We start from the raw sequence: 14,269 nt of genomic DNA, 5'->3' as shown, positions 1-14,269 counted from the left end.
TTATGTACATAAACTAGCAATAACGTAACGGTTTAAATTAGCCATGACAAAAAAAATAATGTATGGTATTGGATTGATTAACAATTAAATAGTTGATAATTAATTCAAATTCATTGGAGGTTTTTCATCTTCGAATTAACGAATTGGAATGGTTCTTGATAAAGTTTAATTGTTGACATTTTGTTCATGTCAGAGACTCTCAAACTTTATCCAATCTAATTAATAATTCTCGAAAATTATTTGATTGCACATTAAGATGGTAAACCTAACACCGTTTCTCACCGGAGTCAGCATAAAAATTTGTCTGGTCTTCATTCCCTATTTACTAATGCAGCGTTTACGAAATACGTCTTATGAAATACGATCGTGTTAATGAAAATGGGTCGATTGCACCCTATTGTTTCGTCCACCGGAACGCCGCATTAATTGAAAACGGACTTCGTTCTACGGTAAAATTATCGGCGCGAAAATGGTTCGATTGTGATAATGGAATTGCACTTTTCTTTTGTAAAATAAAGAGAAAATGCATAAATCTCGACTTTCGCGGTATTGGAATTTTAACGTTTCCCGTTACGTGTGTTCGGATTATCAAGTTATTTCGGAAAGCAAGAGGTGTTTAATTTGATTCGAAGGCGTGATAAATTGTGTAATCAAAATTTATTCTTTTTTCGTAATTTTATTTTACTCTCTTCAACACATTCACTGCCAGGCAAAAAAACGTTTTGCTTTAGGCGCCAAGATTTGATACAGATGTGTGATGTAGGTTACTATTTTGATAATAAAAAGTGATATTAAATATGTTGTTTAAAAAAAAAAATTTGTTATCTTCTTTTCTAATGATTCGTGACTCAAAAGGCTATATATTTTTTCTCTGAAAAATTGTAAACTTTTTTGGACTAGTTGAAAAACTAACTGACACATTTTAGGATATATCTAATATAAATTAAATTCATTACTTGATAATCTGACGACTTTATTGTTATCGTTATTAGGGTCAACATACCTCATTATTCCGCTTTGATTTTTCCACAATAAAATTTTTTCTTATTCATTCATACATGTATTTTTCCTTTCTTCATTTAAGAAAGTCTACACAAAACTATCATGAATAGATTTAAATAATCTCTTATAATGCTAACGGTTTAATGCACATGATTTCCAACAAAACAAACAAATGTCTCGAAGCAAAATTGAACGCGACACAGCTCGACTGAACTTTTTCCCAGTACGAGTGTTGCGACGAATGTCGGGCGGAACAATTTAAAATTCGGTTTCGGCCTTTGTATTCTGAAAGGGGAGCATCATATTGAGGGGCATACGTAACATATGTATATGCGTACGGAATGCTGAATGCTGGTCATTCGCTATAGCAAACGCGAACGCTAACGATACCGTTCGCTTTGTGCTAAATGCGAGGACGGATCAGCACGCGAAAATTTCCCTTATGGAATGGAATTCACGTAATTGGAATTGCCGTTCAAAAGGGCTGCTGTGGTGAAGTTATGACAAATAAGAATGCGAGTCTCGGTGAAATTAACAGCCACGTGAAACTTCAGCTTTGTATGCGTCTCCAGCCATCACTATTTCGTGTACGTCTGTTTCCATTTGACAATTGTTTTGTAAAATCATTTTTGGAAATTACACCGACAAGGTAGAATAATTTATCATGCTCGTACAAGGGTGCTGAAATGGTTGCAGATTACCTTCAAAAGGAGACAAAATAAATCTTCGATTCAAATTGAAGGTTTTTTAGTAGTTATTTAATATATTCTGTCGTTAATAATACTTTAACTCTTTGCGCTCGGATATCCCGTATTTAATCGGATGATTAAACAAGTTTTTCATCCTTTTCGTGAAATATTGTGGTAATGCTATTATTAGTGAGACAATAGGTTTGCATAATTTATGCTGTAGGATTGCAATTAATTATGCTAACGAAACAACTGACTAACCTATTAAAAAATCAATCATTCGCGAAAACCCCATAGATTTTCCACGAAAGCAAATCACTCGTCTCTGATATTATTAGCGAATAGCGTGTCCCGTTTTCGTCACGGTTTGCATCCCTCCTCATGATGGATTACAACTTCATGTCTCGTGACGTACCTAATGATGTTACTGCGAAGTCCTTGATACATCTTGCTTCGCGGAATAAGATGTTGCGAGAAGCGTATTGTGTACAACAGGAAAGAGGAACGAAATCGACAAAGAGTAACAGAAAGACAGAAAGAGTGAGAGAAAGAAAGGTGGCGAGGGAGGAAACCGGGGAAAATGAGAGATTACGAAGTTGTATATTCGCGGGAAGCAGTCCAGAACTTTACCGTAGGTTGACTTCTGCAAAATACCGAACAGAGAGAGAAAGAGAGAGAGAGAGATAGAGAGAGAAAGAGACTGGGGACAAATCGAAGGAAGATAAATGGTCCTTGAGGAAACTCGAGAAAAATTTGTATCGTCTTTATTTTTCTTTTCTTTTCATTTCTTTTCGATGCGACAATGATAGGACGAGGGCCAGTTAACGATAATACAGTCGATTCTACGATTCGATCATTTTGAGGTCGGACGCACGCATGAGAATTTTAATATTCCTGTCTGAATTACGTATATATTATTTGATTTGGTATTATCAATTATTTATTTTACATAATAAGAATATGCTGAAAACTATAGCGTGTTGTATTTGCAGTTTCTTTAGAATGAAAGATACATATAGTAGTCGTATCATCGTGTATTATATGGTTCATATATTATCGGATTAATAAATTAAAAAGGAAATGACAATTTGCAAACTCGAATAGGCATATTTTATTGGTACTTATGATACAAAATCAAATTAAAGAGTTCACTCATTTTATTGATCAATTCCATTGTAAAGATGTTACAAATATTTAGGAATCGAGGTATTCTGTGAAAATTAAAAGAGAAGACTTTGTGTCGTATGTTGCATTCTTGTTGAAGAAGAGCATTGGTAGTCCTGAACCTCTACATTTTGAACCACGCCCACACTTTGATGCCCTACTTAATCGAATACAACACAATTCAATACTTTTAGAAAAATTACTTTATCGATTGGTGAGCAACAGGAGTTCCTTAACCTTTTCTTTACATTAACATCAAGCTTGGTCGTGGCTCAAAGTGTTCGAAAGACCTGGTTGCACAATAATGATTGAAAAATGATAATTGGTTAGGGCTGGTAAATGGCGGTTTACACGAGAAACGGCTGCTAAACGACCTGCTGGATACGTACAACGTGCTGGAGCGTCCTGTGGGCAATGAGTCCGACCCCCTCGTGTTGAGTTTCGGCCTTACACTTATGCAAATAATCGACGTTGTAAGTTCAGACTATCAACCTCAACTCTATCTCTGTGACGCATAAAAGACATTCTCTCTACGTAACACGCACACTGCACAGCAAGACCATAGCTCGAAATGTACTCGATCATCCCGTGTGCGAGTTAAGTGTGTTTCAATAGACAGAACGTCCTTTCTGCTGATTTTACTTCGAGTAGTAGTAATTCATATTTTTGCATGCGATTTTCTGTCTATTATCTAGAAAAGGGCATTGTGATTATTTCAGCACACGGCGAACACGCTAGTAGCGCCAGTAGTTTGCGTGCTCGCCGTGCGCTTAAATAATTATACTGCCAATCCTGATCTAGAATTAAGTATGTTAGTAAAAGTATTATTCTTACTTCTTGCATGTTCTTGTAGTATGATTTAATGAGTACAGTACTCCTCTCGAAAAAAAGTTGTTAGAATTGTTAACAGTTTACGGAACTCCCAGTATGCTATTTTCAATATTCTATCAACTTTAGGCTTCAACAAGGAAGAAGGGAGCAAAGAAAGATTAATTTAAATGTCCAGAATTCTGTCACCTTACTGTATTGAAAGTAATTCTAACATCAGATAGTGAAAAATTTCTCTGAACTTGCTTCAAAAATTCTACTAAATATAAAAATGATTGATTATCAACACTGCAGTACAATATGTCCTATGTAATAGTCGTAGGGTCAGGATTGAATTGTGACAGTAAGCAAAAAGGTAGGTGAAATTTGATTGCTCCCATTTTCCCTAACTAAATATTGCACGGCAAATTTATAGTAACACTTTACATTTTCTAAACGATGAGAAATGGCCCTTTTTAAAATTTCCCTTGGAAAAGCCTGGGCGTATTGATATTTCAATAACCGACAGATAACGCGATAAAAATATAGTTCGCGTATTTACATCGGAGAAAAAATTTCCGTGTTCACTTTTCAATCATCAATATCAAAGTTGTGCATACCGAGCGATAGTGTATCGGAGAATCATTCGCAACCTTTCAAATTAATCGCATCGATCACTGTCGAGAACCAGAATCGAGTTTTCAATTACGTTTCGACGTTCTACAGTAAATGTATTACTAAAATAGTAAAATGAGAGTCACTTGAGAAGTTGATCCACTTGATATAGTACCACTAGAAGTATTTATTAACATTCGCGTGAAATTATTATAGCAAGAGAAGCAGTAAATAATATTGCGATTCATTTTTGTGTAACATTTTCCGACGTATTTAAAGATAAAATAGTCAAACACAAATAGACAAACTCTTTACTAAATAAAAGAATAATCATTTACATTTCCACACGTATCCAAAACTGCGTTATTTTATCGCTACGACAAAATTAGCCCTTCTATTCTATTTTCTTCAATGCTAAGGAGTGTTTTCTATTAGTATTTGGCTCAGTGTATTACGATTCTTCAGATACGTGCTACTGAAATTGTTTCCTTAAAGGAGACCGGATGAAATTGCTAATCGAAGGGGCGACCGTTCGAAAACAGTGTCGAATTCGATCAGGGAACTTTTAATTTCTGGAAACGTGATTGCGATCGCAAGTAGCACGAGAAAGGAACGCCCGGTATCATCGTCGGGGTGGCAATATCGCGAATTTTCGTAGTGCACGCGTGCACCGGAATACAAATGGCGCGTACCGCTCCTAAATAACGTGCAACGAGCACGGGCAAATATGCCCTCTTATTGTTTCGCCGCGTCCGCTTCGCCGTTTATCGTTCCCTGTGTCCAACAACGACTCCCGTTTTTCCAGTCCCCCTTTGTCCTTTCCTCGGCCTCGTGACCTTTTCCCATAGGACCATTACAATTCAGACCAGGAATCGGCTTTTGATTTTCTATACCGGAACGACCGCATAGAAAAGCGCACAGCACCACCGAGCATTACATGGCGGATAAGTTTTTAACGATTTCAATGGCGATTCGTATACTTCCAGTGTTCGTTTACTGTCATTAGTATCGGTATTATCATTAGTTTTCTAGTGAGGATCTCGATAGATACTAGTATTGCGATATCTATGGGCTTCTGAAGTTGTTCCAAAAAAGACTTTGGAATTTTATTTTTTAATCAAACATTCATTAGTATTCATTAAAATGTTTAATTTTAAATTAAAGTATACATGATGACAAATTAACATGACAACGCTGACAGTTATACATTCGTTATTAGAAAACAATATCCTAAAGCCCTATGTTGCAAACCCATTATGTTCACATGATTCTTGTACAATTGAACTGAACTTAATCTTTATATACGTTGAATCAGATAAATCATTTCTGTTTAATTGTAATCCTTAGTACTTTCATTCAAGTCGAGTGTATTCCATGCCATTTGCGTTTTATTGAATAATAGAATATCAAAGCTCCCTGAAAGCCTTTCACCGCAGTTCTAGTCGTACACCCTTATTGTTGAAGAAACGAATCTCTCCCATCCGCCATAGAACTGTGCTTAGCTTCAAGATTAGTCGAGGTCCAAAGCTCACCAACCGAGTACCGACGACTACCAAGCTTCTTTGTCCTCTACGTGTGCGCATACCGCCATGCGAATAGTTTCCCTCATGTAAGAGAAAGTTATACCGTTATCGTCAATGCCTGCAATATATTTTAGGGCATTCCCTCATGGTTGGTCCCTTGTCTGAGAATGTGCTAGCTTCGTGAATAAACGTAGTTTCGCGAATCGATTATGCTTGACGTTTTTACTAACCTACACTCAGGATAATCATGCCTCGAGCTTTATACAACCATTGTCGCGTGGAGATTAGTTCTTCCAGTAAACGTCATTTATGTTTATCCTGAGTTCTGACGTCACAGGGGATCGAAATGTGCTTTTCAATTGTTGGAACTTGAAGGTTTATGAAATAAAAATTGCAATTTTCTACTGGTACACCTTTAGGAACAATATGAAATTAAATACTTCATGAACTTTGGAAAATATTAATCGTAATAAATTTCTGATTTTTCAATCTATTAATCAGTTCAACTACTTAAATTTGTTGAACCGGTGTGCATTAAATACTGATAAAGTAAAACATAATTCACCTCACGTGAGATTAATTTTATATAAAAGTAGAAGTCTGCACAATAAAATTTGAAACGAAGAAAAAGGGAATGAAGAATGATGGGTGATCATTGCCTTAAGAAAAGAATTCCCAGGACTTAATCACGTCCAAAGATTCGTGTTCGACCACTTACGCATTCAATTATACGAACACCAAGGATACTTCATCCTAATATTAGCACCCATTTATTTTCGTGATGCTTCTAATGGAGGTCTCTTTGCCGCTCGAAAGCTTTTGAGAAATACTACGGCATTAGTTAGATGGTTTGAAAGAATTTTCAACGACGACGGTCCACGTTTTTCTGCGCGATTTTACGAATATGACTACCCGCAACCCATTTTCAGACTTAAAATATTTTCAAAGAATTTGCGACATAAATTTCTTTATATCTCATCCACGGCTGGGCAACGAAAATGTGAGCTTTTACATTTATTAGAATGTCACTCGGCGAGAAAATTCATTTAGGGCAATTGAGTTCCTATTTTTTAATTGTGTTTTATAATTTTGTGGACAACAATAATTATACAAATCCATACAAATTTTAAGAAAGAGAATAATGCATACCTAAGAACAATAATAACAGGGAATATAAAAATTAAATACTTGTTCCAAAAACAATTTTCAAAAAATATTACCGAAATTTATATTATTTCACTAGCATTGGAAAGCATAGAGAACATAGAAAGAAATACAAATACACTTTACGCGCTTATTAAAGGTAATTGAAAGTAGTAGTAATTAGATTTATTCCTGTAAGGACTGCAGTATGCAGGGCTCAAGGGATCAAGGTATTGAAAATAAAAATACTTTAGATCGATATATTAGTATCGTAGTACTAGAAATAATAATTTTTCGTTATTCCTCTATGATTGCTTATAATTCTTTCACGGAATCACGTTTCATATAAACTGTTTTGAGTCTACCGCGCCTTTTTCAAAACATTTTCACAACTCCAGCGAAACCTGGAAAAGCTATTGCGACGAGACCGTTACAGAATACGTTCGCGCAATTCAACCTCGATTGTCCCTGCAGAAGAATGATCCCGGTGATCAAAACGCTCTTTACAACTTGCAGAACAAGGCTTCTTTTTAGGTTAACGTTTGGAAAAGAAACGTGTCGATGAAGAAAAAATATCGTACAATTTTCAATTGTACATCTGCACTTTGACTTCCGAAACAACCAGACTTACTCTAAAACCGTAAAAAATCTTTACGATCAATTTATTATTATTATTTAAATAGCAGAATGTTTTTCATGAAAGCAATTCAACTAATTCCCCATAAAAATCAATACAAAATGAACAAGCAGTTATACCGACCACAATTTCATATCGTCGATTTACGGGGAATCGAGTGCATATCCGTGTTCAGGCCATTCTATCTCCCTCGGAAAGTCGAATTGATTACTTGAGTTTCTTCGAACGTGATTGAAAGTGATCCTTCTTTGAGGAATTTACCATTTCGCCTGTAAGTACACGTGTGCGAATCAGAATCTCTTCTCAGACCACACGTGTGCCCCTCCGCGATGCCAACGCGAAGGATAAATTCTTTGAAGCACGGGTAGGGTTTGCTAAAGAGCGATCCTTTTGAGACGAAAAAACGAAATCAAGGTAACGGCGGTGCCGCGAGTGAATTCCGAACGATGGCTTTGAAGTCTCGAGAAATAGAACTAGAAGAGAGCGCCAGCTACCGTTGAAATTCAATTTGCAAGCATCGGGGAAACCTTTCCGTTGCTTAAACTGCGGATAGTCTTAAAAAATATGGCTCTAAAGGACATCGTTGGAGAGTCTGAAGGCAGAGTGGTTTCAGGGATCGTATTATGAATTTTACATGGCCTGAAAATTTCCCGAGGAATGCTCTTTTCGCGAGTTGTAGCTTGCAATCACAACTGGTTGAAACGGTGGCAGTTGATCGTTGTCAGAATATTATATTGTGTAAAGGTAGGGACGTCAGCGATAAGAAATTACCTTTGCTAAATCAATATGTGTTCTCTCCCTCTCTGTCTGTCTTACATTCTTTCATAGTTTTCTTTTTTTTTCTATGTGCTTTTCATTATTTCGTTGTCGATAATTTATTTAATTTTCTTTACTCTGTTCTTTCGCCATTTTCCAAAGGTTTTGTCTTCTTGACGTATGATGCGTACATAGAGAACTTTTATCAGTCTAGCTTGAATATTAATTAATCGTTTAATAATTATCATATAATAAGAAACTTTAAAATAAATTGTAAGTTGAAATACATGAATTGCTCACGAATGAACCCAATAGAACTGTCTAGTAACCGCATTAGTCCGGTTCAAAGAATGTTTCGCGTCCTTCCATGAAGATTTCCTCTGGAATGTTCGAATCAGAAAACGTCAAATCCGAACATTAGGGGTCAGAAGAGCACGGACTGTTTGCCAGACGAAATAAAACTCGACGGACGTGTAGTCGCATCAAAGGAGTCGTGGATCTTGGGAAGGTCGCAGGAGAAACACGAGTAGCTCGGAATGGAATCCAATTTCGCGTGAAAGGCGTTCGGTTAATGGCGGCAGATGGGGGTTAGTCGAAAAGTCGAAAAGATTCCTCTCGGTATCGGTTTCTCATTTCCATGGCGGATTCGTACGGGTGACGCATAGTGTCAAGGATGCGACGGTACAGAAAGGAGGCTGCAAAGTGGATTTGTTCGAGTAGGAAATGCGCAACGTGTACAGGCAACAGCGGAGCACCGTCGGTGAACTGCATTTCGTAGCACTGCTTGCTATGCCTCGTCACGTACTACAAAAAGTTTCGAGGGGGGCGACGGCATACGTCGAATTAACTGTCTGCGCCGGGTGATATCTAATTTTCCGTGTGCTTACGGCATTTTTGGCTGCCTTTTTCCACCGACCCTGCAAACGAGAACGCCTCCGACACGATGCACCGTCGTTTAGATGTCTAGAACAGAGACGGAGAAGGCCACTTTATGGATCCCTCATATGACCGCAAACTTCTTGCATAGTCAATTTTTACAGAATTATGGTTGCTCGCGAACGTTGCTTGTATCGTATCGGAAATATATTTTATATTTGACACGAGGTTGAATAATAAGTACAAAATTATTATCAGAAAACCATAAAAAATTATTTTGCGTCTCTCCTTACCAATTTATTTTTCTGCCAAGTATTTTCGGTACGAACGAAGTTTCTTTTTGTCTCCGCTACGCGATTGCTTCCATTTAACGGTTCGCTCGTTCTCTGGACTATTCCGAAATTCCGTTGCACGTAATGGCACGGGCACGCTAGGTGCCAAGACAATAACGTACTTTACACATTTGTCGAAAATTCTATCGGTGTTAACTGCTCTTTGTTTCCCACGCGGTAAACTCACCGTCTGTAACTAACTCACGGTATTTGTTATAGCTGAAATTGGCTTACCATCCGGATGTAGAGGGGGAGGGGGTGGAAAGTGAATCCCGAAACTTTACTCGTCCATTCCAGGCCATACGTGATCTGTATAACCCGACTTTTCCACTGCGCCTGTAACTTACCCTACATCCGAAGGCTGTGAACGTGTGACCCGTAAGGCCGCAACCGTCTCCGCGAATTTATTCCCCTTACTTCATCCCCTGTTCCACTTCCGTCGTTCGTGCACGATCTGAAAATTATTTAGCGCAAATTGCGACCACGACGTGGATTTGTCGAGCGTTCGATTCCGCGCAAGTATCAATTTAAAACGAAATATCAACGTCACGTGATTCGAAGCAAACCACCCTAGCGATTAGTGGTTAATCGATATTATCCCAGGCGGGTCGAGTTGCAATATCGAAATTAAATGTAAAAAGATACGCTTCATTTAACTCAGCCAATAAATGACGAACAGCAGCATCGTTATAACATTTTATAAGGAAACTAACGTCGATAATGAAACTGTTTCACAGTCTTTCTTTCTTGTTCTCCTCTAAGAAAAAAGCCCCAAACCGGTTCCCTTCCAACCCCCGTCCTCCCTACAAAATAAGCGTCGCGTTACTCCAAAACCGTGTCGATGCCACAAGATTAAATTGTTTGCATAACCCAAACGTCAGGCAGTAAATCTTCGAAATACAAATACCCCGTCTGAATGCCCAACTGGAATCATGAGTTCGAGAACAAACACAGATCGCGAGGGCGACGAAAATATGCAAAACGTGGCGGTTGAATAATATATAGCCGCGGCGTCTATAAGGATTAAACCAAGGATCGAGGTTGTCGCTAACAGCGATTTATGGTCGGGAATGCGGTTCCTCGCGGCTACCAATTCGTATATCGTTCCGTGTGTGTTCCTTCCTCTTTCGAACACATGTCGAGTATCTTATGTTTAGAAGGCGGTGGCGCGTGACTGAACCGGCTGACACGTACCACCCAGAGATCTCTGAAATCCTGGGTCAGAGGGGGATGGGGGGAAAGACGAGCACCGAAGTTCCGGAGGGTTTGCCTCCGCTGTATCAAATTTCGTAGGTCAGTTTTCGTTACTCGTGCTATCCAGGCTAGCGTGATTTCGTCGGCGATTTCGTACCCAGCCCGCAGGAAATGCGGCGCAACCCTCGTTATGGGGGCTATTACCGAATGGCAAATACTGGAGAAATTTATAACAAACACGCGGGCCACATTCCGAGGCAGAGAAGGACGCCGGATTCCGGGTATTCGATTAACGTTGGACGCGGAAACTGTATCCGATTATGATAGCGGAACAGCGAGAAGGGGATCGCACATTTAACATTTGCTGATTTAATAAATGGGGAAGGCTTGAAGAATATTTGACACGTGTTACTGTCATTATTATACGAGTTTAATATTAGTATTCATCAGTTAAGACTATTAGAAAGAGTTCAAATTCTTGTGTACACGTGTATGCATGAATTTTATGAATTTCAGTAGTATGAATACATCAATGGTCAGTCACATCGATAGTCGCACATAAGTTAATTACAGTGCTTTCACTCGCAATATTGAAGTAAGTTTTCATCCACTACAGATTTATATGTATATTTTTCTCATACATATTTACGAAGTTCAGTAATATGAAGTAGTATGGGTACTTCAATGGTCAGACACGTCGACAGTCTCACAGAAGGTAATTAAACAGTTATTTCATTTACAACATTGTAGGAAGTTTTCACCCTCCTTACATGAATACAGCTAAAGTATGTTTTATACTCTTCCATACGCTACTTGTATGGCATGTTTCATGGTTATCAGAGGCTCTAAATTGGTCTATGTTCCTTCCTCGAGAGTTTGAAAGAATCTTCGAAATGATACGAATTTTTAACTTAAAAAGTTTTAAAGTTAATATGAATTCCCGCCTCTGCCTTGACGTTGCCTAAATGGCGAAAATTTGGAAAAGGGAGACACGCTGGAACTTCCTCGAGTAACTATGAAACGTAGTTGTAGTGAAATTTAAAAATTCCATTCTGTAAAATTAAATATTATATCTACATTGTTGTCTACTGTATCCTAGAAATTTCTTTTTAAATTTTTGCGGTTAAATAATGTTGCAAAATGATACTATTGATAACAATAATGTTAATTCGAGATGATTAATTTGCCAATTAAATTATTTTCTAAAAAGGATCACAAGAGAATGGCGTTATTCACCGCGTAGTTTTACAATTTATTACCCAATTTGCTAAAATTCTTCATCTTAAATCGCTACGCTTAGGTTACTTGAGCAGAAACGATCCACTGCACGATCTCGTAATGAACGCATCGTTATAGCCACGCGATATCGAGCAGTTCTTGCAAGCGTAACGAGAACCTGATTACACGTCAGCAATCTTCAGGGAGTTCTCAAGTGATCATTGTTGTTTCATGCTGATCGATTAGTCAGTGTATTTTCTCCATTAGTGCAAGGTAATCGGAAACAAATTGTTTGCTAAGTCCATTCGATGGTGAAATACTCGATTATAGAGAAGTGCGTAAGCATATTTGATCTGGACACCAAAAATAGCGTAATTTTACAGAAATACTTGCAATTTTTTGGGTACTAGATTTAATATATTTCGTTTAATTTTTTTCGCGTTTTTCTTTTTTTTTCTTACCCCTTTTTTGTAGAATTTAGCTTAGTTTCATGAAGTATTTGACAATGGGTAATCCGTAATCAAGAGTAATCAAACCAGTGATTGATTACCAGAATGATTGGTAATTAGAGTAATGACTAACACAAGTGATGAAAACGAGAGTAGTCATTAAACACGATCAACGCATTAGCCATTAATTACTAAATGGTTACACTTCTTATAGGGATAGTATCATATTCAAAAATTCTGTTTTGAAGGATATGAATGCATCGAATAACGAGCGCGTATGTGAGTTGATGAAAATTAATGGAATATGAGACGAATACAGAAATAAAATTTGTATTTAGCGCATTTCATCTGATCATATAACGTATTTAAATAAAAAATTATTATTTTCAAATTTATTCCTTTAATTAGAATTTTGTAATTGCATTTCAAGTTGATAAGCTGAAGAAATCTTTCATCGAATTATTACAAACGACTTTATGATCAATTCCAGTGATAATCACTTCAACAATCACGTATATACATATATTATTATCGACTACAAAAATAATTATCAATAATGAATTACTACCCAATCTTGTCTGCTAGTAACTCTACGTCACTGCGTATGTGAAGGTCCATATTTTTCTTCTCCTGTTTCTATTCTTCCATCTTACTCTCCCCCCCCCCCCACACACACACCCCGCCCCCTTTCAGAACTGTTTCTATGTCTACCACATATGGATTGAATAGGATTGGGCTCAACGAACATCCCCGCGTCTTATCCTCTTTCCAATCCAAAATCTCTCCAACGTTCCATCTCGACTCTAACTCTGCAACTAGTTTTCTTGTACACATCCTTTCTTCTTTTTATCATTCCCCACCTCCCCGCCCTTATTCCACGACGCCTTCCATAGTATCTTTCTGTCCAGACTGTCGAATGCTTTCAAATCTACAAAAGTCTCAAACATTTCTCCCCGTTTTCCCTCTATTTTCTAATACATGGTTTAGCGTCTATGTGCAACCCATCGTTCCTCCAACCCCGCTGAACCCCATTTACGTCTCCTCCAATCCCGTCAACCTTCCAGTTACTATTGCACCCGATCTAGTGAGCTGCACATCTCTGTAGATCTTCACTTTATCGTCTATAGTGATGCGCACGAGACGAGACGAGATTTTTACGATCTCGATCTTGATCTCGAAAAATCTCGAAACATGCATATCGATCTCGAATTTTCGACAATTTAGAATATATGATCTCGTTCTCGACGAGCTCTCGACGAGATTTTGACAAGATTGGCAATACAGTTCAAAATATGCCAATATCTGTTGTGTTATTAGGAATAATATATAAGCTTTCCAGTTCTTACTTTTACATTACATTTCCCACAGAATGTAAGAATATTTCATACTTAATTCTCTTTTAATACTGATTCGAGTGCACGAAGAACACGCGTCAACCTAATAATTCCAAATCAAGCTGAGAAATCACGTTTCAGGCTCCTTTACTCTTCCCCTTCCCTTTCCTGATTGGAAATGCATTTGTTACGTACAATTACGACTAATAATCCCCAGCCGGTGCGTCGCGGGGCAATTAGTTTGATGCATTTCGCGTAACTCGCTCCATCTATGCAGCTACACCTTTCTGGTATCGTTGATTCCACGTGAACGAGTCGTGTTACACGATCAGTCGAATGTAGAGAAACTGAGGCGGACATCGGGAAAAAAGGGGTAAACCAATTTCCCAGGGGTTATCGATCGACAGGTGAAAATCGTTGCTTTTTACGCGGCAAACAACGCCATTCATGACGTCCGGAATAATTTGCATGCTGAGCAGAAACTCGTTTGGTGCCGGTTCGTTTGCAGTTTATCGGGGGGGGGGGGGGGG

The 14,269-nt window shown here is 38.0% G+C and overlaps 1 protein-coding gene across 3 annotated transcripts in view; it reads left to right on the top strand.

Moving 5' to 3' along the window:
* Positions 1–14,269, top strand: part of LOC128886345 (neuronal acetylcholine receptor subunit alpha-7-like) — a 454,660-nt gene that overhangs the window by 337,198 nt on the left and 103,193 nt on the right. For all 3 annotated transcript variants that reach the window (XM_054141148.1, XM_054141149.1, XM_054141147.1), the window contains one exon: positions 3,186–3,328. In XM_054141148.1, coding sequence (XP_053997123.1) covers positions 3,186–3,328 — 143 coding nt within the window. The remainder of the gene's footprint in view (positions 1–3,185; positions 3,329–14,269) is intronic.

This window comes from Hylaeus anthracinus, unplaced genomic scaffold, assembly GCF_026225885.1.
Source record: "Hylaeus anthracinus isolate JK02 unplaced genomic scaffold, UHH_iyHylAnth1.0_haploid 11982, whole genome shotgun sequence".
NCBI lineage: Eukaryota > Metazoa > Arthropoda > Insecta > Hymenoptera > Colletidae > Hylaeus > Hylaeus anthracinus.
Note: the sequence above shows the minus strand (reverse complement) of the source record. Positions and strands in the feature narration are given on the sequence as shown.